This window comes from Lepisma saccharinum, chromosome 29, assembly GCF_977018435.1.
Source record: "Lepisma saccharinum chromosome 29, izLepSacc3.1, whole genome shotgun sequence".
Lineage (NCBI taxonomy): Eukaryota > Metazoa > Arthropoda > Insecta > Zygentoma > Lepismatidae > Lepisma > Lepisma saccharinum.
In genome coordinates this window covers 19,228,433-19,255,664 of record NC_139257.1, presented here as the reverse complement: position 1 = coordinate 19,255,664, position 27,232 = coordinate 19,228,433, and the positions used below count along the sequence as shown (strand labels likewise).

General features: G+C 39.3%; 1 protein-coding gene across 1 annotated transcript in view; it reads left to right on the top strand.

Moving 5' to 3' along the window:
- The window catches only part of LOC145981605 (growth factor receptor-bound protein 10-like), a 272,875-nt gene extending 245,937 nt beyond the window's left edge, over nucleotides 1-26,938 (top strand). Inside the window, exons 9-12 of the mRNA XM_083114966.1 lie at nucleotides 3,222-3,329; nucleotides 10,167-10,432; nucleotides 14,589-14,682; nucleotides 25,788-26,938. Of these exons, the coding sequence (XP_082971092.1) occupies nucleotides 3,222-3,329; nucleotides 10,167-10,432; nucleotides 14,589-14,682; nucleotides 25,788-25,979 (660 nt within the window). The 3' untranslated portion in view covers nucleotides 25,980-26,938. The remainder of the gene's footprint in view (nucleotides 1-3,221; nucleotides 3,330-10,166; nucleotides 10,433-14,588; nucleotides 14,683-25,787) is intronic.
- The last annotated feature ends 294 nt before the right edge of the window (nucleotides 26,939-27,232 follow it).

The following is a 27,232-nucleotide window of genomic DNA, read 5'->3' as shown; positions in this document are numbered from 1 at the left end:
ACGTCCCGAGGGGAGAGGTCAATGGGGCTTCGTTTCGGACGTCCCGAGGGGAGAGGTCCATTGGCCATCGTTTCGGACGTCCCGAGGGGAGAGGTCCATTGGCCATCGTTTCGGACGTCCCGAGGGGAGAGGTCCATTGGCCTTCGTTTCGGACGTCCCGAGGGGAGAGGTCCATTGGCCTTCGTTTCGGACGTCCCGAGGGGAGAGGTCCATTGGCCTTCGTTTCGGACGTCCCGAGGGGAGAGGTCCATTGGCCTTCGTTTCGGACGTCCCGAGGGGAGAGGTCCATTGGCCTTCGTTTCGGACGTCCCGAGGGGAGAGGTCCATTGGCCTTCGTTTCGGACGTCCCGAGGGGAGATGTCCATTGGCCTTCGTTTCGGACGTCCCGAGGGGAGAGGTCCATTGGCCTTCGTTTCGGACGTCCCGAGGGGAGAGGTTCATTGGCCTTCGTTTCGGACGTCCCGAGGGGAGAGGTCCATTGGCCTTCGTTTCGGACGTCCCGAGGGGAGAGGTCCATTGGCCTTCGTTTCGGACGTCCCGAGGGGAGAGGTCCATTGGCCTTCGTTTCGGACGTCCCGAGGGGAGAGGTCCATTGGCCTTCGTTTCGGACGTCCCGAGGGGAGAGGTCCATTGGCCTTCGTTTCGGACGTCCCGAGGGGAGAGGTCCATTGGCCTTCGTTTCGGACGTCCCGAGGGGAGAGGTCCATTGGCCTTCGTTTCGGACGTCCCGAGGGGAGAGGTCCATTGGCCTTCGTTTCGGACGTCCCGAGGGGAGAGGTCCATTGGCCTTCGTTTCGGACGTCCCGAGGGGAGAGGTCCATTGGCCTTCGTTTCGGACGTCCCGAGGGGAGAGGTCCATTGGCCTTCGTTTCGGACCTACCGAGGGGAGAGGTCCATGGGGCTTCGTTTCGGACGTCCCGAGGGGAGAGGTCCATTGGCCTTCGTTTCGGACGTCCCGAGGGGAGAGGTCCATTGGCCTTCGTTTCGGACGTCCCGAGGGGAGAGGTCCATTGGCCTTCGTTTCGGACCTCCCGAGGGGAGAGGTCCATGGGGCTTCGTTTCGGACCTCCCGAGGGGAGAGGTCCATGGGGCTTCGTTTCGGACCTCCCGAGGGGAGAGGTCCATTGGCCTTCGTTTCGGACGTCCCGATGGGAGAGGTCCATTGGCCTTGTTTCGGACCTCCCGAGGGGAGAGGTCCATGGCGCTTCGTTTCGGACGTCCCGATGGGAGAGGTCCATGGCGCTTCGTTTCGGACGTCCCGATGGGAGAGGTCCATGGCGCTTCGTTTCGGACCTGCCGAGGGGAGAGGTCCATGGCGCTTCGTTTCGGACCTGCCGAGGGGAGAGGTCCATGGCGCTTTGTTTCGGACCTCCCGAGGGGAGAGGTCCATTGGCCTTCGTTTCGGACCTCCCGAGGGGAGAGGTCAATGGGCTTCGTTTCGGACCTCCCGAGGGGAGAGGCTGTCCATGGGCTTAGTTTCCCACTTTCCGGACAGGGATGTACGTGGCGACATTTTCGGCTGCAGAGTTACAAGGGTGGGAAACTTCTTCAACAGGGCGTACATTTGTGAGCGAAACGGAGGGGGGCGTGCGAATGTGCGTTTTTGCAAGTGCACTGAGAGGACATACCTGGATTTCGTCCGGTGTCCTCCAGTCCTGCTCAGACAAGCAGTAATGTTTGTGTAGTGTTGTCAATGTGTTTTTGTGATAGATATCCTTCCCATCACCGTCCATTTTCATTGTTGCGACTAAAAATCGGAGAAAGCGAAACAAATTAATCGAATACAAACCAGAATAACCGAAAGTATTTCCTTAGCCTCCTTTGACACCTCAAAAATGAAACTTACGTTCTTTCTTTCAACCGTTCATAAAAAGCTCCCTGTCATTCTTGCTTCTGAAAGAAATTCATATTCTTTGTTTCTGAAAAAGCCGTAATTGGAACAAAATGACAATAGTAAGACAAGCTCTCAAGAATTCAAGCCATTCCGTACGAACCCCATAATTAGTAAATAGTATATTTTTAAAAAGGTTCTTAGTAAATTACCTCTTGTTTAGTTATTAGCACAAACACTGCCACTGCACGATATGAACCAGTTTTCCTTGTTCCTAGATTAATTGCAGGTCGCACGCTGTCGACCGAAAGAGCTATTTGTGTCTGTTGCATAATACGGGATAAGCTCTTGTCGTAAGCTAGAGGGAAACATGTTAGAACTTGCTTCTGTCAGAAGGGGTGGTAATGAAGATAAAAAAAATGAAGTTGAGCAGACAGAAGTTAAAAAAAGAGAGAAATGGAGAGAGTTACGGCGACATCCATTTTTGTTTCAGCCTCGGTGAAGATTAATGATGACAAAAGACTGGCTAATGAGCCGTTATGTGGGCCCCACAGCAAGTCTGCCAGTGGCGATACCCCAGGAGGCGGCTCTTTTCCCCTCATAATACTACTTGCATGTACAGTACATTTCACTACGGATGGGCTATGTATGCATACATCAAGAGCGCACTCAGATTGGAAACGTCATGCTTCATGCTTCGAATGGTAAAAGTGGAGCGTAAAGACATGAGGGGTGCCATGATAGCAGGCCCGTAGCCAGAATTTAGAGGGGGGGGTAATCATTTATCAGTAGTCGCCATCTAAATACGAAAAAGTGGTGAGGATAGAAGCTCTGAAGATAAATTTCTCAAGATATTACAACTTGCTATACAAGATGTTGAATCCTGCTAAACAAGCACAATTAATTACCACTATACACTACTTAATTCAAATATTTGTAGAATTTCGGGTGGGAGGGCTTCAGTCCCCCGAGACCTATCCCTGGCTATGTGCCAGAATAAGTGATCTCTGATATCTGTGCATCGTGAAAAAGTACAAAAATAAAAGGAACTGTTTTTATTAAGAAAGTTAATCCTGTTTCTATTTAAATTTGAACTTCGCAACACCAAGGCGTTTTCAATTAAATTTCATTTTTATGATTTGTTACAAACAAAAAAATAACAATAACAGGTAAAATATAAGTTACTATGACTGAATTCCAACTTGCGCACAATAAATTGGACAATTATATGTTGAAATATTTTAAAGATTGCTAAAAACGAATAGCACCGACAGTTTTCGAAAACACACCAGTGTCTGACAATGAAAAAAATGGATAATAGAAACTTACATTACTTGAAGGAAATCGAAAGTTGATTTTTTTAAAACCGATGTTCTCTTGTTTCTTGCAGTATGGCAAACAGCTGAGGGAAAACTACAGAGCATTCAAGAACAAACAAACTGAATCGCTTAGTTCAAGTCCAAGTCCCAAGGAGTACAACAGTTACCATGTACCAACCGTAAGTATACAGTATACATATTTCATTGTCCATTGTTTGTAACTTTCGTAATTGTAGGCTCTTCGCTACAATGCATTTCCAATTAAGAAATTCTGTGTTGTTTTTCAGATTGACAAGAATGGTAAATGCAGGGATGGCAAATAACTTCCCGGAAACTTGTAAATCGGAGTGACGGACTTATTCATTACAAACAAGCAGTTCATTTCATTGTAGTACCTCATAATCTTAAGGGCTTGTAGAGTGTGATGCATAAATATTATCAAGCAAATTGTCCACAACCGTGTTTATTCTCTTTGTTTAACGCAATGAGAATTTCAATGTTTGAAACAAACCATCAAATTAAGCTGCTAACAGCCTTTGTACAGTGGAGTGCACAAATATCGCTTGGCAATATTTACCGTTAGCTGTACAGTGGAATGCACAAGAATTGAACGTGACTGTATTCATTATTTCTTATCTTGCATTCTGCGTGTTTATAAAGATTGGATGTTAACGTATGCTGGTGCAAAGGTTGTTAGCAACTTATTGGGCGTTTAGTTTAAATTCTTAAGATCTCATTGAGAGCCTAAAATATAAGCAAAGAGAATAGACATGGTCGTTGGCTGTTTGGTTAGTAATAGGTATATATATATATCCCTATTTCGATCATGAATCGAAATGATGGCCATTCTACTCCACAGGTATTGAAGGGAACACCCTTAAATCCAAAACGTTCCTGCGCCATTACCCATTACACCCTAATCGTGTACAACCTAATTTCACCTCCTCCACGTTACCTAATGCATTATATATATATATATATATATATATATATATATATATATATATAATTAATTTTGGTCATTTTACGTCGCTTTTCTATTTGGTTAATTATGATGACAAAATCACTCTGTTACAGAAGCTTGCAAAATTACCTTGTTATCACAGTCTTGCCCGGATATCCTCGTGGCGTACAGTCGAATGCAGAGATAATATCAGACAAATTATCTAAAGAAAATGCCAACGAAGCATTTGACAAACTACACCAGGGTCAGTACAATCCCATCATCATTAAAACCACTTACGATGATGTTAGAGAAATATGACTGAGAATAGTGATGGGCAATTTGCCTGGCATGCAAAAATAGTATGAAGCAAATTGTCCATTACTATTTTGATTCATTTTCCTTCCCTCTTACGTGTTTTTAAAGAGTGGAAGTTTCAGTTACTAATGCTTCTGCACAGAGGTTGTCAACTGCTTCCTTGTTTCAATTCTTGATTCTCACATTACAGAAGAATAAACACGCCAATGGACAATTTGCCGGTCCTACTCTGTAAACCGTGATATATGAATGTAACTTATGAACGTGCGTTCATAAATTTTAACGTTGCTTCAGTGTGAACTCAATCCTATGCATAGTTCTTCTGTTCGGTATCATTGACAGATCACACAACTTAGGTTCCTACAATCCGGTCTAGATTTCTGTTGTCTATGGAAGCACTGTTCCTCATAGAACAGGCGAAGCAGGATTGGAAAGTAAAAAATACGGAGATGCTAGAAGCAGCAATGGAGACAAAAGACAGTAGAGCGATATGGGGGGTGATAAAGAAGCTAAGGGGAAGTAAAGGGACCAACAGTACCATAGAGCCAAAAACATGGGATATATATTTTGCAGAACTATACAAAATACCAGAGGAGGAAGGGGGAAACAATGGCGTAAATGGAATTTTCCAACCAATTCTGGGGACACATATTCCTGTCCTAGACAATGAAATAACGGAGACGGATGTCAGACGAGCAATACAAAACTTGAAAAGCGGGAAGGCTGCAGGGGCGGATGGAATTTTGGGGGAAATGGTAAAAACAGGACTACAAAGGCCCAATATGGTGGGAGTAGCTACACGTTTGTTTAATAGTATGTACAACAGGGGATTATTCCCCGAGTGCTGGAGCCAGTCTATCATCTGTCCCATTTACAAAGGAAAGGGGGATATGGACAATCCAAACAACTATAGGGGGGTCTCGTTACTTCCAGTATTAAGTAAAGTCTACACGAGCATACTGTACTGGAAAATTAAAAAATGGACTGACATATTCGACAAAATAACGCCATTACAAACCGGATTTAGAGATAAGAGCAGCACGTTGGACAATATATTTACACTCCAAACATTGATGGAAGAAAAACTAAAGAAAAAGAGAGGGAAGCTATATACCTGTTTTGTCGACTTCCAAAAGGCGTTCGATACTGTAAATAGAGAAAAACTTTGGGACAAATTGTGGGAAATGGGAATGTCGGCCATGATGATAAACGCAATAAAGGCAATATATTCAAAAGTAGAATTCTGTGTACGGTGTCAAGTGGATACCGTGACAGAGAAACGAAAATCGGAAGCGGGGGTAAAGCAAGGATGTGTTCTGTCACCCCTGCTCTTCACTCTCTATATAAATGATATAGTGGCGTATGTAGAGGGTGAAGAAGCCGACACCCCCAAGGTCGGGACGACAAGGGTACCAGCGCTCTTGTTCGCAGATGATGTGGTTCTGATCTCGGAGACAAATGCCGGCCTACAAAGGGCTCTGGACGGGTTGGAAAGATACAGCAGAGAATCCAAACTGCAAGTAAATCTTACAAAAACAAAAGTTATGGTATTCAAGAACGGATATGTATATGGAAAAGACGAAAGGTGGACTTTCAGAGGGCAAGAATTAGAAAGGGTAAAAAGAATAAAATACTTGGGATTAGTTCTCACTATGGCAGGGACGTGGACAAGACATATGCAAACGGTACAAGGAAAGGCTGGGGCAATAACAAACGAAATAATGCGGACAGTATGGAAATTGGAGAAATACGATATACATTTTGTGGAAAAACTGTATCGTACATTATTAATAGGGTCAATAGGGTACGGGAGGGAGATATGGGGAGCAAAGGGGGGCGATGCACTAAACAGAATCCAATGCACATTTTACAAGAGGGCTTTGCATATCAGGATGGGCACTGCAAACTGCGGCGTACTACGGGAACTTGGATTGGTAAGGGAGAATACGTGGGGTATGTTGAGAAGGGTCAAATACTGGGCGACATTAATATCGAGAAGGGAGAACTCGGTAAAAGGGCAAGCGCTGATGCAACAGGTGCAAGGGGAGGAAATGGGAACATGGGCGAAAGAGATCAGAGGTAAACTATACGAAATTGGACTGGGATGGATCTGGGAGGGGGAACACGTCGACCAGGGGACATTGCAATTAGTGAAACAAAGATTAGAGGATATAGATAGGCAGGAAACAATAGCGGAATGTGAAACCAAGAGATCGCTCGAACTCCAAAGAAGGGAACCGCGGGAATGGGGACAGGTACCGTACATCAAGAAGGTGAGCATGGTGGCAAGAAAGGGGTTGGCATGGATCAGGCTAGGGGGATGGAGACACAACACAGTAAAAAATGAGGAAGGGATATATAAATGCGTATTATTCAATGGTGAGGATGGGACAGAACATTTATTCTTATGTCAGGACACGCGCGTTCTGCAGGAGGAGAAGCTACGCAACATCAGCTTGGAAACTGTGTTCAAATCAATCGTAGTGCAAAGGAACATGGAACTATTGGAAAAAGTGGGGGTTTATTTACAAACAGTTAGGGGAAAAAGAAGTGTTGCACAGAGACGGGATAAGGAAGAGGAATAAGTGTTAGTTTAAGTGAGAACAGTTAAAACAACCAGAACTGCTATTTTACACCTATACGAAATGTAATGGAAAGTGTAGTGTGTAAGAAAAATCATAGTTGTGTAATACGAATAGATGTAGTGCGCACAGCCGATGGCTCGCACATGAGATGAGCAATAAATACTTACTTACATACTTACTTACATACTTTATTTCCGTACTTCAAGACCCGAGGCGCATGCTACGTACCTCTGCATTGCACCATGCTTTACTACAGCCCGAGAAAAGAAGTCCTTGTGTTCGTGCCAATTTGAGAGGATTGAAGCAACCCAGAAGGAATGTAATTCTGTGTGTAGCAGCTATTGTAAGCTGTGTGTCGTAAAGGAGCGCTTTCCACGTTTTGTTCCTTTCGGTACAATATGGTGGAATCTTGATATCTCGTCCAAGTGTTCGTAGCCTTATGACTGTTCCGGCAGCCAACTGTGATAATTTACATTCGCCCTTCTTCTCGGGAGCGTTTGAAAAGTCGCATTGTACCATCGCTGTTCCATCTGTTGTGGTAAGTTCGAAACTTCTAATCTGCCTGACTGTCATAATTATAAGTAGAGAGCGGAAGTTAATGACCTAAAAAATATAGGTATATGACCAGTGATGTGCCGTAGACTATAAGTTTACGTCTACATGCGTTGTCTACACGTAATCTACGCGTAGATTACATAGGGTTGTAGTTTACATAGACTACGTAGACAGTCTAAAGTGCATTAAAATTAATTTTCAAGGCTTTCATGAAAGGAAAGTGACATTTTCAACTATATTGGTTCCTAACGAAATGAAAAGAACCCTATTTACAACAAAATTTATCTTCTCTTCTATTACCAACTATGGAAGAAGATAAATAGTATGCAAAAAAACAACAACAGATGGCAGTCGTGAGGCAAGAGTGGTCTTTTCCCCATAAAACACTAGAATATTTCCTATATTAGGTTTCTTCCTAGGTGAGAAATTGTTCGAATTTGGAAGAAAGAGTATGAAAAGTTCTCCTCACACATCAGCAACTGATACGCAGTATAATTTTTTTAAATTCCACGGCGCTCTGTGCTAAGTTATCACCTTTCGCCATGTTGTTTACATAGATTACGTAATCTACGTGTATAAAATACTCTACCTGTAGAATGTAGACTATCGTTGTTTACGCGTAGACGCACATCACTGGTTAAAACTGGAAATACTTGTTTGGCGATCTGATGAAATGATTCTGTAGGTGTATATATATTACAGCTCCACTAAGAGACGCAGAAGTATTCACTTAGCGGTTCGGATCTCACTTTAAACTGTTGTTCCCCAGTCCAGATTAGCCTATCTGTGCATAAAGTGGACTTAAAATATCAACTCAAACTAGCCCGAGATAAATGAACCTAGCAAATCGAAATTTGATAAGTGATGTCACCAATTACCCAACTCTAAACCATCATTCTAACTTAAATAAGAAACTACAAAAATAAAAACGTAATTCTTTCCTTAGTGAAATCTTTTATGCATGCAATCTTGTAATGTTAGGAATGGTAGAATGAGATGCACAAGACTGGACAAATTGTCCATCACTATGCTTATTCTCTTTTTTTATGCAATGAGAGCTGCCGACAATCTTTGCGCCAGCACATGTGTAAAAATACATTCCTTAAAATCGTACACGATGATAGAGAAAAATTAATGAAAATAGTAGAGGACAAGTTGTCAAGCAATGCTTGTGCATCCCACGATAATGTCAGTAGTGTATACCGCTTCAGTTATTTTTTTTTGTATAAATATATATTTGGCTTTAACTTTTCAGCTATGCACCAGTTACATTTATTTACAATTTCATAATTTTATAATACAATATTTTCTCTTACAATATAGTTGGTAAGTACATCTACATACTTAATAAGTACAATGGGATCCACTAGAATTCTTGGCAAATTGTTAGAGGCACATATTTTTGGTAAATAAAAAAGCAAAATTTCGGTACAAAAATGGAGTCAATTTCGGGTTCAAAAGCGGTAAATAAAATAAAATATCGGTGTTATAGCGGTGAAAAATTGGATGAAAAGTGGTATATAAAAAGACATTTTGGTTTTAAAATTGTGAATATAATCCTAAATTTGATTTAAAAACTGCACGTATTCCACAGAACTAACATTTCACTTCTAGTAGCACATTTATGTAGTTATCAGAGTATTAAGTTTATTTCTGTGTAAAGGAGGCCATTTTTGCTTCTCCAATATCAGCAGAATTAATAAATTTTCTGGGAATTGCATAACTCTCAGGATAATTCAGACCTCGGAAGGTGTCGCGTCGGTGAATAAACCCTGAATTTCGTGTTTAAGAGTTAATTTCGCTTTTTGTAGTTCATTTCGCATTATTTCGTGACTAAATATGGTCACAAAATGCATCTCACACCTTCCAAAAACATGAAAAATTAACACTACAATGCGTTTTTTGAAATTTCGTTTTTTTGTCAAAAACGAATATGCATGCCCCTACAAATTGTCCATGACTATTTTCATTAATTTTTCTCTTACATCCTGTGTTTTTAAGCGATGGAGTTTTATGTATGCTGGTGCAGAAGTTGTCAACAGCTTGTTTTGAGTTTTCTTTTAATTCTTGAAGCTCTTATTGGATCAAATAAAGTGCACGAACATGGTGATGGACAATTTGCACTGTAATACTCATGGATCCCACTGTACATATATTATTATTATTATGCTATTATTTTGTTAGTCGAATTCCGCAAAAGGCGTATGCCCAATTATATCGTGCTTTTTTTAAATCTCTTAAAAAATAATCACGTTTAGTTACATTAAGACTACATTCAAATATAATATGATCAGGTGTTCCTTCAGTTGCATCACACTGACAGACTGGGGATTGCACAATCTTCCTAGTGTACAAGTCTTTAGGGGCTAGGGTGTAATTTAGCCGACATCTAAGAAGGCTTGTTAAAGAATTTCTTGAAAGATTTATATCTTGATACCAAGGTTCTTTAGGTAGCTGTAAGTGGTTGAATTGAATAGTATTTTTGCCCATTAGTCTTCCCTGTAATTGTCCATTGTTTCTGCCAACTTTCCAACATTTCTGTTTTAGCATCTGACTAGCACTTTTGCAGAAAGTTTAATCCGATACCGCTTCAATTCTGGTAATCTCTTGCACAGGAAAGCGTGCGATCCCGAGTAGCAATGGACTTCACAGGGAGTGTTGGACGAATTGTGGAGGACCCGAAGGAAGCGAAGGCGATAGCGGTGGCGGAGGGATATGCCTGGAAGAGAAGATGGCGGCCAAGCGCAAGACAGGGAGCCGCCAATATACTTCACATTCAGGGAATCGAATCGGGAGTCCACATCACGCAGCCGTGGTTCCACAGCGGAATGTCCCGGGAACAGGCGACGCAACTTATCAACAGATACGGAACTGTGGATGGGTAAGCTCGTTTCTTAGCTGCGATGCTAATAGTAAGAGTAAGCAATATGAAAGGTCTGTTTCAAAACTAGTGGAACTCCACAGGGTACTCGTGGCCGCAATGAAAGTTATCCAACTCTGAGCCCTCTGGAGTCCGGTCGAAGAAACAGATTCTGGTGAAACTTGGTATAGGGGTAGTTCAAATCTTCACCACCAGGTTGAAATGTGGTCGAAGCTACAACCAGTAAGTAATCTGTGTGTTCAATATGTGCCCTGTCAAGCAAACTACCCTTAGGAACCCTAGGACCAATTTGGCCATGAACCATTTTCCATGATGTTCACAGTGCATCAGATTTCAGTTCCAAATTTCACCCTGGTGGTGAAAATTTGAATTACTTTTTTCGTCTGCATTCGCTTTCCCATGGTCTTCATTCCATAACCTCTGTACCAGGTTTCAACGCAATCAGTTTCTTCAAACTGGCTCCACAGTGCCACCTAATACTATAGTCTGATTAATTTATTCCGATGTTGATATTGTAAACAGGTTTTTTCCCCACATAGAATCCTGTAACAGTCTAGAAGCCACAGGTTAATTCGGTGTCACCCCATAAATAACTTATTGATTACTACAAAACACTTATTACATTGATAGATTTGTCTTGTTAACAACAGTACTGTAAAAACGCTCTCCTCAACTTCCATGACCGAGTGGTCAGCATAATCTCCTACAAAGCCAAAGGTCGCAAGTTTGAATCCTGAGTAAGGAATCCGTGTTGTATCATTGTGTTTGTCCGCCATCCATTTCATTGCTTCATGCTTCGTCATTGTCATGATTAGGTTAATCCTCTCTCTTTCCTATCGCACCTCACAGCAGCGACGTATGGTGGTTGGGAAAGGCTTACCTAAATCAGGGTGTTTAAAGCTCCAGGAACCCATAAATTGTAATGGGTTCTATTAGGTTCCGCAACAGAACCAGATCCTTTTTTCTCGCACAGTTTAAATTCGGTACAAGTTGCGTATTGTTTCCTTTGATTACGGAACTTGGACCATATATCAATTAATCCGGAAAAAGGGTTCCTGGACCAAATTTGCGATGGCAAATCGTAAAAGTCTATTCCCCAATTTTTTTCAGCCGAAATAATAAATGTGAAGGAAACTAAAAATATAGGAATTGTTCTATGTACTTTGCACTACTTTTCCACATAGTCACCACAGCGGTTCAGCTATTTGTCCCATCGCATGACTAGTTTGGAGATGTCACTGTTGTAGAATTCGGCCGGTTGATCATGAAACCACAGCCGGACAGCAGTCTTCGCTTCGTCGTCGCAAATTAACCTCTGTCCTGCCAGGAACTTCTTCAGCCACCACCACACACTTCTGAAAGCGAGCATGTGTTGGCTGCATTTCCTTACGGAACTCGATAGGCGTTCATCCCTTGCTCCATAGAAAATGACACTTCACTACTCATATGACGTAGACGTGTTGAGTACTATACAGCCATCTTTGCAAACTGACAGCAGTGCTGCAGAGCAGCCAAGAGTTAACGCTGGGCTGTTCCAAGAAAAAAACATTGCATTGAATGTATATCTCGGTTTCTCAATCTCACTAATATTTCGGCTGAAAAAAAAAATGGGGCAAGGACTTTTCGATTTGCCCTCGTAAATTTATCTGGAAAAAAGGTCCCTGGACTAAATTGAAATACTTTACTGGTGGAAAGGTTCTTTACGGTCCAGAACCCATTTATGCTTGCTGATTCTCTCTCCTAATTGGAATTGAATTTATTTAAAATTCCTGGACTTTTAACAACCCTGATCTAAACCAAAGAAGGAAAAACTGAATGCAAGACTTGTTCGTATTGTCTGGGTAAACTTACATAACATTTTAGATGCAACACACAGCCTGTGTTTCTGTGAAAAAAAGTGGAGGAAACATTAGTATACGGTTTCTCACATAAAGCAAACCATTTCAGTCGCATACATGGTAATAGGTACAAAATATCTGCCATAGAGTGTAAAAACCAAACAATTTTAACATTCATAACTACAAATTGTGATTGTCATGTGAACTTTCTTTTTAATGAATGTTACATGAGAAAATCCCAAGAGCTCTCATTTTTGTTTAAAATTAATTTAATTATGTTTTGCGTGTGTAACTTAATTTGCATGGAAGACTGAATTTCCCAGGCACAGGTGTCATTCTTGCATAACGTACATGTTTATGATTAGAGTTGAATATTTGTTCTGAGGTTTGTATAGGCACTTCATGTACATGTACAGATTTTTTTGGTGATAGTGTTTTTTTTTTTAAAAGATGAATTCAATCAAGAAAAGAGTGAAAGAAAATTTAACTCTGCACGTACAACTTGACATGCGTGGTTGATCTTGTCATGTCGGTATCCAGTAATTTTATATTTTCACAGGGATTGTAGGTTAATAAAATAGTAGTATTAATTTCAGCCACTTCAACACTCTGTAACTCTGACTGTACCCTTTGGGAAGCATACAATTATAAGTAAAATTACAGGTGTTTGTAATTATATCTTCTATTGCAGAGAAAGTCATACATTTTAAAATTCATACATTTGAAGGGTCCCTGGTTTGATACATACGGTAGCTCCAGCCCCTATTAACCTATCTGTGCACATTGTGGAGTTAAATGATAAACCCTGTAAAAAAACATCAAAAGTCATGTGTCTTATGAATATGAAAATTACAAGATACATGCATATAATTTGCACATTTCACCAACAAAAATGATTAACGTATGTAGCCTATAAGCTTCAGACACATGAAGTCTAAATTTGAAAGAGTTTTAAAGCATTACATACGTAACACATGCATTCGGGCTGTGCCATCTTAATCAAGCTCTTTTTCCCCCCATTTGTCTCAAAGTACTTGATAATTCTATGAAATATATTAATCCAATCACATGTCTAGAATCTTACATTTTGTGTGTGACTGTCTCACATAACGTTGGATTGCCCCATATTGAATCATTTTTTTATAAAACCAGCTATCTATATTATGAACCAGGAGCATATATTCTAGGTTAGATAGGCTATCTGCGAAGCCTGAAATCTAGAGAATAAAATACAGGAGGAAAATCGATCAGATATTGTAAATAAAATTATTCATATCAGTAAGATGATGGTGATTCTGGAGTTGGCAACCGGATTTCTTGTGAGTTGGCAAACCTGATTTCTTGCGAGTTGGCAAACCTGATTTCTTGCGAGTTGGCAAACCTGATTTCTTGCGAGTTGGCAAACCTGATTTCTTGCGAGTTGGCAAACCTGATTTCTTGCGAGTTGGCAAACCTGATTTCTTGCGAGTTGGCAAACCTGATTTCTTGCGAGTTGGCAAACCTGATTTCTTGCGAGTTGGCAAACCTGATTTCTTGCGAGTTGGCAAACCTGATTTCTTGCGAGTTGGCAAACCTGATTTCTTGCGAGTTGGCAAACCTGATTTCTTGCGAGTTGGCAAACCTGATTTCTTGCGAGTTGGCAAACCTGATTTCTTGCGAGTTGGCAAACCTGATTTCTTGCGAGTTGGCAAACCTGATTTCTTGCGAGTTGGCAAACCTGATTTCCTGCGAGTTGGCAAACCTGATTTCCTGCGAGTTGGCAAACCTGATTTCCTGCGAGTTGGCAAACCTGATTTCTTGCGAGTTGGCAAACCTGATTTCTTGCGAGTTGGCAAACCTGATTTCTTGCGAGTTGGCAAACCTGATTTCCTGCGAGTTGGCAAACCTGATTTCCTGCGAGTTGGCAAACCTGATTTCCTGCGAGTTGGCAAACCTGATTTCCTGCGAGTTGGCAAACCTGATTTCCTGCGAGTTGGCAAACCTGATTCCTTGAGAGTTGGCAACCTGATTCCTTGAGAGTTGGCAAACCCATTTCTTAGGAGTTGGCAACCTCATTTCTTAGGAGTTGGTAAACTTATTTCTATTCATAGCCTAGGACCACATGTCATAGTGCGATAGCCCAGGACTCTGTATACGCCACTGTGATGAACATTATTGAGATACTATTATTAATTTAAGCATAACCAGTGATAAATGGAGATGGATGAAAGTTTGAAATGATAATTTCATATAATTTGTTTATGTTTTATTAAGCATCAGTTGATTCAAGTTTTCTTAATATATATATAATGTTAATGAAATGTTTATATAATCCACAGAGTATTTCTGGTGAGGGAGAGCAGAAGCTCAGCAGGTGCGTTCGTCTTAACATTCAAGTGCAGCGCGAAGGTTATTCACACGCAAATCCAACCAGTGAGTATTTCCACAGTCGTTACTTATTTCATATTTTTTAATTACTCTCTTGTTAAATGTGTAAAGAAGTGAATTTAGGGATTAAGATCCTATGTAAATATGGAGTATTTGTTTCATAGGCACTTCCACACAAACTAAAGAAGCTCTTCATTTGCTGCGGGCAAAAAATTGGACCAGCAAGGTGATCCCATGTAATAACTACACATTTATTAATAATGAAGTCTTTCGTGCAGAAGCACTTTATAAATGCTCGGGGCCATCTTGATACCGAGACCTGGAATCGGGGGTTTCATAGGTGCACCAAGGAGGGGTAATTAAGGTCAGAATCCCCTCCCCTCTTTTGACTGAATTCTTTTGAAGAAAATTGGTGAATGTAACTATTTCACTACATTTTTCTGCCTACAATAATAACCTGTTGCACAACAGCCTACTTACAAACTGCCGGCCTCACTTCCCTCAGGAGACTGGAACCAGCGTGTGCTTCGTGACCCAAGCCCAAAGCTTGCACCTTAGGCCACAATACCCGGTGTGGGACTTCCAATCCACATTAACGTTCAAAAATCTTATCATCAACTGAATCCCGCTAGAAACGTTCTCTGCGTGGACCTGTCGTGGAATGGTGTAATTCCAGGCAGCAAGGTGGTGATTAGACACTGCCATCTGTTGATGAATAAACAAAGTAAGGGGATTTATTTCACCTCTGTACTCTTCATTTATCCGGGCAACTTTTACAAGAAGCTAAAGGCTTCTCGCTTAGTACTATTATTAGTGGTAGCATTGTCGCCTTGTAATCAAGGGGTCCCAGGTTTGATTCTCGGTGGATCCCACTTTAAACTGTAGGTCCAGTCCCGATTAGCCTTTCTGTGCATAAGGTGGACTTAAAACACCAACTCAATCAATGTGCTATTATCATTAGGGCTGAGCTGATCGATGCATATTTTTAAAACCAGCATTATTATCATTTGGGCTAGGATTTTGATGAAATTGCATCTTTTTTTCTGGTGAATAAGAAACCCAAATCTTTTAATATTTATATGTTTCATGTCGTGCTGAAACTTTTAAGCACTATTTGTTGGGGCATGTTTTTGCATTTTTTGCCATTGTGGGTTGTATAAGTCATTTTTTGGTCATTTTTTTATTTTCTTAGTTTTCCAGAGCACTTGTACGCTGCGAGTGCATGGGCAGCATTAACGTGAAAGGATTAAGATGAATAAATATCCTATTTTTTCATATCTTCCCTAGACAATTTAAAATATATGAAACCGCAGCTACCTTCCATCCGTCTCAGAAGAAAATAAACAACACGAATATAACGATTTCCTTACAATGAAATTCAATTGTTAGAAGTTCAAAACATCTCGCAATTTTGCCCCAGGAGAAGAAAGTCGTTTCCCTGCCTAATCTTATCTTCTAATCTGCTCAGACCAATTGTTGTGTTCCTTGAAAGTGAATGGATGGAACGTGTGATCTGGCCATTGTCGAAGTTCCTGTTTATTGCGAGAATTTATTTTGGTGCAGTGTTCAGTAGAGCAGGTTTTCGAAGCATTGGACAAGATGACAAAAACCAAGCAAAGTACACAGTACAAATTAAAACAGTTTGTGTCCCAGTATGGTGAAAATATGTTCAGTACGGACGGATCAGTATTATTCTGTCAGCTTTGTGGTGTAAGAGTTGCTGCGGAAAAGAAATTCACGGTGGAGCAACATGTCAACCGCGAGAAACACAAGGCAGCTCTGAAGCAAATTCAAGATCAGAAGAGGACGGTGCAATTGTTAATGGGTGAGTGTTCCTCCAAATCCTCTGTTATTTCTGAAGAACTGTGCGACGCTTTTATTTCTGCTGACATTCCTCTAAGTAAACTAAATAATCCTAAACTTCGAGCATTTTTGGAAAAACATACTGGGAAATCGATACCAGATTCTTCCACGCTAAGGAAAAATTATGTCAAGAAATGCTACAACCAAACAATGGATCAAATTTGGCAGAAAATTCATGGTAAAAAAATATGGGTGTCAATTGACGAAAGTACAGACTCACTCGGACGGTACATTGCAAATGTAGTGATTGGTACGATGCAGGAATCCGAGTCTACTCAAGTTTTCAATAACGCGATGCAGTTATTGTGGCCCGACGGCATTCAATATGACAAGGTGTTGCTTTTCGTAACAGATGCGGCACCGTACATGGTTAAAGCAGGGAATTCTCTGAAAGGTCTGTACTCGAAAATGGTACATGTAACATGTCTTGGACATGCATGTCACCGTATTGCTGAAGAACTGCGAAGTCACTTTCCTGATGTAGACCAACTGATTGCAAACATTAAGAAGATTTTCCTCAAGTCCCCATCACGAGTGTTAGCTTTTAGGTCTCATGTGCCTTTGCCACCAGCTCCTATTCTTACTAGATGGGGTACATGGTTAGAGGCTTGTGGTTACTATTGTGAAAATTATAAAGTTGTGAAAGAAGTTGTAACCTCGTTCGACAGCAGTGAAGCATTGTGTATATGACAAGCACAGGAACTCTTGGCTGATCCCGAAATGGAGGGAAAATTATGCTATATAAAGTCCAACTTCGGCTTCCTACCTTCTGCCATAACTTCACTCGAGACATCTGGAGCTACATTGGTTGATCAAGTTAATGTCTTTAACAAAGTTCAGGATAATTTGGAAGCAGTTCCAGGTACTGTTGGAATACAAGTGAGAGATAAGATGCAGAAAGTGCTAGGTAAAAATGCAGGATACACAATAATATGTTCTATTCGTGACGTATTGTGTGGGAAAACGTTTCCATTGCCAGACTCTGAAACCGAATTAGAACCAAGTGACATTGTATGTTTTAAATATGCCCCTATTACCTCTGTTGATGTTGAAAGGAGCTTTTCTATGTATAAAAGTGTGCTAGCTGACAATCGTCATTCATTTCTTTTTGAAAATTTACAGAAAATATTCGTTACACACTGCAACTCAAAACTGAACAAGTAACCTCTCATAATTTGTCAAAAGTTGCATACTAGAGTTGCTGTAATTTGAAGTGCAAATAAAATTTTACTCTGGAATTTTTTGGCAATTTTTAGGTCATAAATGCATCTTTTTAAGAGCATTTTTTACGAATTTTTAGGTCATCAAAATCCTAGCCCTAATTATCATCCTAGGCTTATTCCGGAGTTCTTGGAAAAGTGACGAATGTCATTGTGGTAGGGAGGGTTGTGGATTTTCTTCTTGTGATACTGCTGGCCAATACCGACACTGCAGTGACTTGCTTATATTGCAAATGACGGAGAATAATGGGACAGTAGGGCATATATAGAACAGGCCAATTGAGCATTAATAAATATATATTTCCATATATATTTTGTCATTTTCTTCTACCTCCAGGTTAATCCAAACAACAAGAATGTTGTTTACATGAATTTGGGGATCATGAAATGAAGCAGGAACAGTTATAATTAGGCCTAGCATTTTGATGCAAATGCATCTTTTTTCGGTAAGGCAGAAACCTTGCATACGTAGATAGAAATGTGTTTTACATGTAAGTGAATTAATTGGGATGCCTTTGTTAGGGCATTTTTTGACCCTTTTTGGAGTAAAGGTAATTTTTTAAAGTTTTTAAACCATTTGAGTAATTTCTCGGTCTTTTAAAAGTCATATTATGCATTTTTCTACATTTTGGTGAAAGAATGGGCATTTTACATGCAAATGTAACCCTTTGAAGGGGAGAGGTTCCCGACTCTCATCTCATTGCCTTCAACGCATCTCTGATTGACTGTGTTTGAAGAAAGAAATAAATTCTGTGCAGTATTGTTGATAGGAGAAGCTGTTGTGTAACAATTCAGCTCAAACAATGTGATTTTCCACTCTATCAATAAATACATTGCCGCCAGACAGATTATTGTTAAAAAACAAGGGGTACAAAGTTTTGTGCTAATTTTTCTTCACCACCAGGTGGAAATTTGGTGCATAGAATTAAATTTCCCCTACTCAGAGTACTCTGGAACCTGGTCGAAGTATCTCTCTTGTGCGAAAACCGACAATCATCCACTTTTGAAAATCTTCATATGATTTTCGTTGTGTACTGCAACTCTGTACTTTAAGTGTAAATGATGACAAAAAGTGAACTTTCTTACTTGTATTACCATGCGCAATGAACATGTGATAGATACTGTAATGTTAATTTGTAATTTGAATTTCTCTTGGTAATTTATAATTTTTTTTTTCAAATCTTTCAGAATTTTTAGGTCATTTTTCTAAGTTTATAGGTCATATTCTTGCATGAATTAGGTCATAAATGCATTTTTTAAAGGTCATTTTTTGGCAATTTTAATGTCATCAAAATCCTAGCCGTACTTATAATAATCCAGACTTTTCGGTGTAACTTCAACAATTTAAAAAGGATTGTAACATTTCAAAAAGTCTTCTTTTTGCATCCTCTGGAGGTAGACAGAAGTTCATATAAAATGTCACAAGACATTTTAATGTACTATAATGCTACATGAGAATAATTTGGAAGTTATGTAATGTCATTAATAGAACTTGTTATGACTCAGTAACTAGTGTTTGTTATTTAAAACTGGAATTATACAAGTTTCGGCATCGTTATTGGTTGGAATTGTTCATGGTATTGATATCGGTATTTGCTCAGCCCTAATTATTATTGATATAATTTTTAATATGTTCATTATATTTTATTAGGGTGCAGGGCCATATCAAGGTTTGTGGAGGCCCCTGGGCAAAATGTTTTGTTGCAGGCCCCAGTTTTTATTATTTTTTAGTAGGAGCTTTATTAGCTCAATATGATAACCACCAATTTTCAGAAGTTGAAATGGTAGACCTGATTTTAGAATCAGTAGTTATTCACAATCGAACATAGCGCAGTAAAATAAAGTTACAGGACGAAAATTGTAGCGCTATAGCAGCAGTAAAATTCTGCGTCTAAATGTCTACAGTATATTATGAAAAGTGAACACCGTAACTACAATATATAGTAAACACTAAGGGGGTTCAGACGGAAAGAGGGAACTGAGCAGTAGACTATACTTACATACATAATTTATTATAAATTATATTATTTACAATTGAAAGTAAATATGTCACTACATCTACTGGACAATTACAGACAGATTCATTGTGGAAATTGTAGTAACTACACTTTCTTCAAGAAAATTTCCAAAGGCTTAATACTTATAGAAGACACACTTTTCTTGCCCTTTACACCGAAAATTCATCTACTATATCATCGAAGTCAATTCAGGAAGACGTTCATGTTCAATGCTTAATAAACAAAGATTGGATAAGCGATCCTGTCCCATGGGAGCACAAAGCCTGTTTTTCACTAATTTCATTTTTGAAAAAGCGCTAGAATCTCCATACATTTTTTCCCTAGAAAAATTCACAGTTGTAATACGATGTTATTAACGAAAGAAAGTTATGTACTTCGTAGGATTACTTATTTTCTTAATCTTATCTGAGAATTGATTGTTTGAATAAGTGTGCCTTATTTGCACACCACAGCCAAATCAATCCATAGTATAAAGTATACTGAGCTTCAGATATCTACAAACAGATCGACTAAGAGATGTGCTACAATTGGATCCAGAAGAGTGTAGACATACGACAACATTGAAGTTTTTATGTAATTTTTCACAAGCATAGGCAGCTGGTTAAAATATTTTTTTGGTGGAGGCCCTTCACAGCTTCCTTTTGGTGGGAGCCCCGGGGCAAATTGTCCCAGTTGCCCATAGGTTAATCCGGCCCTGTTAGGGTATAAGGGGTGACCTTGGCAGAATACGCACAAGCTATCCTGGACTGCATTCTTCCAGACTAACGAGGCACTGATCCCTGGACTTGCAGACAATAATAAGGCTCTTAAGGAATGTTGTGTCATCCAGATGTGTTTGTGATTGTCCGTTCATCTACTTCATCTTATCATTCATCTTCATCTTTGAAATTAGTCAAAAGTGGCAGAAAATTAAATCAAATTGTTATATTTTATCATAATCAGTACACAGAATTTGTTCCACAGCCAGTCTCGCCTGCCGAAATGCAGGCACGTCGCCTGATAATGTTCGCATGAGCACGTGAACACTCATGTATATTAAATTACGTACATATTAAATGCACACACACATATATTTTTATTCGAAAAAAATACTGTATTTGATGTACGAGTATATACACAAAATTTACTCTGACATGACTTCTTTCACGTCTGATAACTTTTCTTAGATAGTTGGTAACACTGACTCCCATGGTGTTCCACGGAGGGCGTTGAACACAATTGCTGTGCGTGTTGCATAGAGCTGACAGCTAAGGGGCTGTTGGCCACTATACCCCAAAGATGTTCACTTCGCTGTGCGAACACTGATGCAATGGACAATACTTCTTACATTCGGCACCAGAGTGCAGCATATACAAGGCATGTCTAGGGGAATTCGAAAAGGTCTGTGCTACATAGTTGCAAACTTTAGCTATAATTTGCTAAACCTGGCAGATTTTAAGGGCAAGAGGGCCAATTTCTCCTAGGACCTTCTTTCATTACTTCAAATATAGCGTGATTTTGGGGGGAAATTGTTGAAAATAAATTGAACTGTTATTCTCACTTTTTCAATTGAATATGAAGTTACAAGGGAGAGGAGTAAATCTACATACAGTACAAAAACATTATTGTGAACACTCGTATGCGAACCGTACGCGACGCCACTGCCGAAATGTTGTCATCTTAACTCTGCTTCAAAAGGGACACAGCCATCTTACACATTGTAATTTTCTGCATGGGCTGGACCCTCCACTGTGCCATAACTGTATAGCTGTTTGGCACATTCTTCTCGAATGTGCTGATTTTAATCTCATCAGAAAAAGTTTCTAGCTTCCCAAGAATTTATCAACCATGTTGGGAGATGGATGACTGTTTTAGCAAATGTTTTTAGATGTTTGGGAAGAGTGGGCCTTTTACACTGTTTCTGAGGAAGTTTGTAGACTATCATTGCCTTGTTTAATGTGTTGTGTTTGTCCAACTTTCACTTTTAACCGTACTCAAGGGACTTTTTACACCACTTTCTTAACTTTTTAATTTTAAGGGAATTATTTTAGATAAGGGGATCTTTCCCTGTGCACTTGCAAGGCTGCAAAATGGTACTTCGTGTCGAAGCATCCAAAAATGTTAAATCAATCACTCAGAAAGCAAAAAGGTTGTCTTATAATTGTCGAAAAGAAATTCCAGGACCTCTAACCCAGAAAAAGAATTGTAGAATGTTAAGCACTTGAACACAAGAACGGTTTCTGCTTGCGGAAGCTTGTTTTTGTAACATTCCCCACATACCTTCTCACCACCGGCAACGAAAAGCAACAGCGTAGGGATTTGGTGTAGCAACAAGTTGCAACTCCATCTGTTGGTTAATTTGGAAACCTCATTAGTTAGAGATTGCCTGACAGGGCCCTTGTCCCAAGAGAGACTGAGAGCTCCGTGCCAACAGCATGCGTGTCCGAATTTCTCTTTTTTGGCACACGTTCAGCGAAGCTTTCGAGACATTCCTTGCATCCTCTAGAGTCGTTGGTCTTCTTGATTCTGCAGGTTGCATCGCTGTCTTTCTGGTGACTGTGGATTACTTAACGATTTGGCACACACAGCAGATGTACTGTGCCACAATTTTAGCGAAAAGTGCAGGCTCGACCAGGACTCAAACGTGGATGTCTGTCATTTTCACTGTCACTGTTTTACCTGTATGGAATTGGTAGAATTGTAAATTACTTACACTGGGGGAAACTAGGTACAGTGTTTGAAAGGCAACAGATTCTGTTGCAGAAGCTCTGGTAGAGGGAACTCTACACAGATAAAGCAGCGACAGTGAAAAGTCAGGCCAAGCCAGGGCTGTCTCGGTAGCTCAGTTGGTAAAGAAATGGCCTGGTATGACAGACATCTAGGTTTTGAGTCCTGTTGGAGCCTTCATTTTTCACTAAACTTTCTACATGGTGTCTGTGGCATAGATTATTACTGATGTTCAATTTCTGATTATCCAGTATGGTGTGATTGAAAATATTATGAATTAATGGTTTGGAATGCTTCAGAAACGTCCAGATTTATGTGAAGGCTCAGGGCTAATTACATTATGTACCCCATCCCTATGCAATTTCAGTTATAACTTTTAGACCAAGTTATGCCAAATGGTTAGTTTTATTTCTCATATTTTTACATCAAATTTATCATGTTTTCCATTTTGCGGACCTTTTCAAAGCAGTTGTCCACAGTCGAGACCCACCTCCATGTATATCGTAAGAGTCTATGAAAAAAATATTGCACTATATTTGCATGTGTTCATACATTAGTACATATTAATCTATATTTCTTTTGTTAGTGTGAAATTGAATTGTTTTACTTTATATTCACATCTTATGAAGAAAAATGCTGGTACAGTGGACCATTTAGCATTGTTAATGGGACACTAATATTAACAATTACTTTGATTGTTCTGTAAGTTTCCAAGGTGATCAATTCCAACAAGGGACTGTACATTTAATATCAATTAGAATTATTTACATTGTTGGAGATTTTAACCTGGCCCTTCATAGATTAATGTAATGAACATTTGCATTGAATCCCACAATTGATAAAAATGAGAGAAAAAAGAACCCTTTGAAATACCAAACTGAATGTATGAGCACACGCTGGGTGAAATATACCCAGGCAGTTTTTCTACAGCCCTGCAAGCAGAGCTAACAAACTATCTGATAGCCGATTCAAGGTCATGACACTTGGAATGGTTCACTGGAGAAGGGTACCTTCGGACACTCATCGGAAGTGATCAGAATCGAATGGGTAATTTTTTTCGCTTACACTCATCCGTATGGGTTAATAGAAAGTTTCCTAACATGAGATGGTTCTTCTCACTGCTTCTTACAAGCATTCAACACTATGGACTTAACCACTTGAAAAATCTTGATGCAGCCATCGTGTTTTCGCAATATTCTTTGATTGTCCTCCTCGTTGGTCCGATGTACGCTTTACCACATGACCATATGATATAGTAAACCCAGGATCATCCTTTTTGAATTCTGTAGTGGGCTTCTGATTTTCAATGGTTTTGAATAGTCTCGATGTTGTAGGGGTGTGCACCCAGTTTATAATCATACTTTTTTATAATATTGAGTACTTTGAGTTGGTGTTTTAAGTCCACTTTATGCACAGTAAGGCTAATCGGGACTGGACCTACAGTTTAAAGTGGGATCCGAACCACTTGTGCCTCCACCGGGTATCGAACCCGGGACCCCTCGATTACAAGGTAATGACGCTACCACTGCGCCATGGGGGAAGCCCTATTGAGTACTTTAAGAAGCCTTCTTTTATGCTTTCTTAAACAAATTACAGATACAGTACTTCATTCTAGAAAAGTAAATATGCGATTTGAAAGACTGGTACCAGTTTCATAGATCAGAGACACATTAAAATCACCTATTGTGTATTGTGGAATATAGTTCAAGGTGCCATTATGCTTTTTACACTTTTTCTGATAAAATAATGCATTTTTCTAAGTGCTACTGAACGCACGTAACTGTGCAATATCGCTCACTTTGCGAATGATATCACTTCTTTTGTTTTCGAATATCGTGTTTCCAATCATCTTCACCGAAAAATACCTATCGTGTTCATCACATGTGCAAATCGTACATTATGCTGACGGATAGCCCCATGAACCATTCCAGTAAGGTTAGGTTTGGTTAGGTTAGGCAAGCATAGTAAAAAAAAAAAGAAAAAAAAAAGAGGGGAGGGTTTGGAAACTAACATGATTTCCCGGTCAAATAGATACCACAATGAAAGAAAATACCTCGACTAACGTTGGAAACCTTAGAGAAACTCATTTCCATAAGTAGTTTCTTCTGTAAAAATGAAGAAATGTCTCTCCGATGTATGAAACTGTTACCAAAAGACTAATTTACTCTAGTCTAACATCTAACTAAACACACATGCTGAAATTGAATAGTTTTTTTTTTTACTCACCAAACTAGTGTGACTGTTGGGGCTGTCTTTTCCACATAAGCTGTGGTATGTTGGATTCAATAGTTTAACATAAGTCTTAAACCTGAGTTCGCATAAAGTCTATTTCTGTACTTGCTTTCCACTAAAATCAGGGATGGAAATCCCTTTTCACAGAAATATGAGCAACTTGAATGCCTCATGCGAAAGTTCAGGATACTCACTTCTTAAGAACGGAAACGACAGATATCCGATTCCCTTGAGTTAAACATCAGAGAGATGCCTGTAAAAAGCAATGTTAAAGCACGAATAACAGAAATGTAGAGTTTAGACTACGTACAACATGGGTTGAATGAAAATTGTTAAAACAATATATCTTAGTAATTTAAATATAATAGTTTATAAGACACAGTAAATAAATTTTCAAGCCCGGCTTCGGGACCCACCAAATGCACCTTCGGGACCCAGCAGTTGAGAAACGATGGTATAAAAGAAAGTTCAATATAATTTGACATGAGTGCAAGTAAAATTCAGCAATGAAGAAAACTAGAAATCGTGGTCATCTGACGAAGTGGAGCCTGGGCCACTGATAATCCTACCTGGCAACTTTTTGTATATAGAGGTCCTTGTGACAGACGCGGTGGAGCCTAGGCCACCAAGAATAATCCTACAAGGCAACCATTTATTTAATCTAACAGACTACACGCTACCCTGAAGACGGAGGCAGATTCAACCTCTGAAACGTAGGTAAATCTCTCTAAAAAATAACAGTGGTTAAAAGTCCAAAACTAGAATGAATAAATCACCACCGATTAGCTACAAAGAAGAAATCTGGCAGTTGAAATTTGAAAGAGGTGGTTAAAACAAATGTGCACGAGAGATGTGGTGTGATTTGTCGCTCGTCCGGAAAGGGTTAAATTTTCAAAAAGTACCATTACCATGAAAACTAAGTGTGAAGACCTGTATAATAATTTGTATGTTCTATTAGTATTGAATTCCAGGGACAAGTGCTAAGTGACAATACTGGTCTAGGGTTAATAAGTAAATAAGTGGCATTTTTAATATTGAAAAGTATAAATATCAGTGTGTTTATTTTCTTCAAATGAACGTGGCTCACTAAATTCATACATTTTCTTTCCAGGTGATGGATCCTATCAGAGAAGCGTTATGTTACTCTTTGGACAATGGTGTAACTAAGTTCTATGATCTTCTCCAACTAGTAGAATTCTACCAGCTGAATGCTGGGTGCCTACCAACTCGCCTAACGCATTATGTTGTGCAGTCTTCAGGACCTGTATTTTCACCTGACAAACAAGTTGCAGCCAGTTTTTGATAAAAACTTTAACTTAATTGAGTCGATTGGTGCATCATCGTGGTTCTTATTTATTAATCAGTGATATTCTTCTAATGTATTATTCTACCATGAGTGCACGTCAAAAAAAATCTGTGAATAAGAGCAGTGTATGGACACCTTTACAAATATAACTTTTTTTTCGCAAGAAAAAGTTCTTAACGCAGTATTAATTAGTGAAACAGGGTGACTTACATAGTAAAGGCTGTGGTATTTTAATTAATATTTTATAATGTATAGTGTTCTTTCTTTTTTGGAAAAATTGACTGGCATCTCAGGCTTTAACTATATCAAATTATAGACTTTTGTGAAAACCTGTTGTGTACTAGATTGGTTGTGCAGTGGTAACGATCTAGAAAATTTGCAGTGACGAATTTTTCAAGTTTCGCTGGAAACTTAAAACTGTGCCTAAATTATATATTATTTTTTTTTTTAATGAACAGAGACATGTTGAATAATAACTTCGACAGCAATACTCAGAAAAAATGTGTGTATGTTAAGTGGAAGAACAGGGACAGTGAAAGTGTGTACAGTTTTTGAGAATTATCTATTCTCTTTGATTGAATGGAAAACCGTAAATGTATACGCAGGTGTCGTTACGACACAATTATCTGTGCAATACTTATTTTTGTTATTTCTGAATTGTGATAAAACCTGAAAAGCGGATTTGAATTGTAGATGCACACTGTTGTTTTAGGAGAGAACGAGAGGATGTGAAATTGATTTAGAAAATCTCAACATTGATAATATCTAGATTCACACATAATTATAATATATATTTTTCAGTTCCACATCGGAATCAACAGAATGTACGTAACATAACGGCTGTGTCGCTAAAATTCCCTGTAACATTATTGAAAATATTTAAGAAAAAAACTTTTAACAATGTACATTAATATTGTATTTAAGAACTGGCAGAGAATGAAATTCTTTTCTTTTTATTTGTTGTGTTTTAATTACTACAATAGCTTTTCTTTCTAAATTTCACTGTACGTTTGATCTTATGAACAATGACTACATATGATTCCCATTCAGACAATATTTAATAGATAGACCATATGTTGAAATTGCCCAGTAAGCAAATGTTTTGGGAATGAGCATAGTATTAGTTTTGTGAAAGGTTGTAAAATTGTGCAGATATTTCATATATTTTGTGCAAGTGGGAATCCAAAATGTGGAAATTTCAAACAATGGCTCTCAAGAAAATTTTCTCTGCACTTGTGCAAAATTAGATT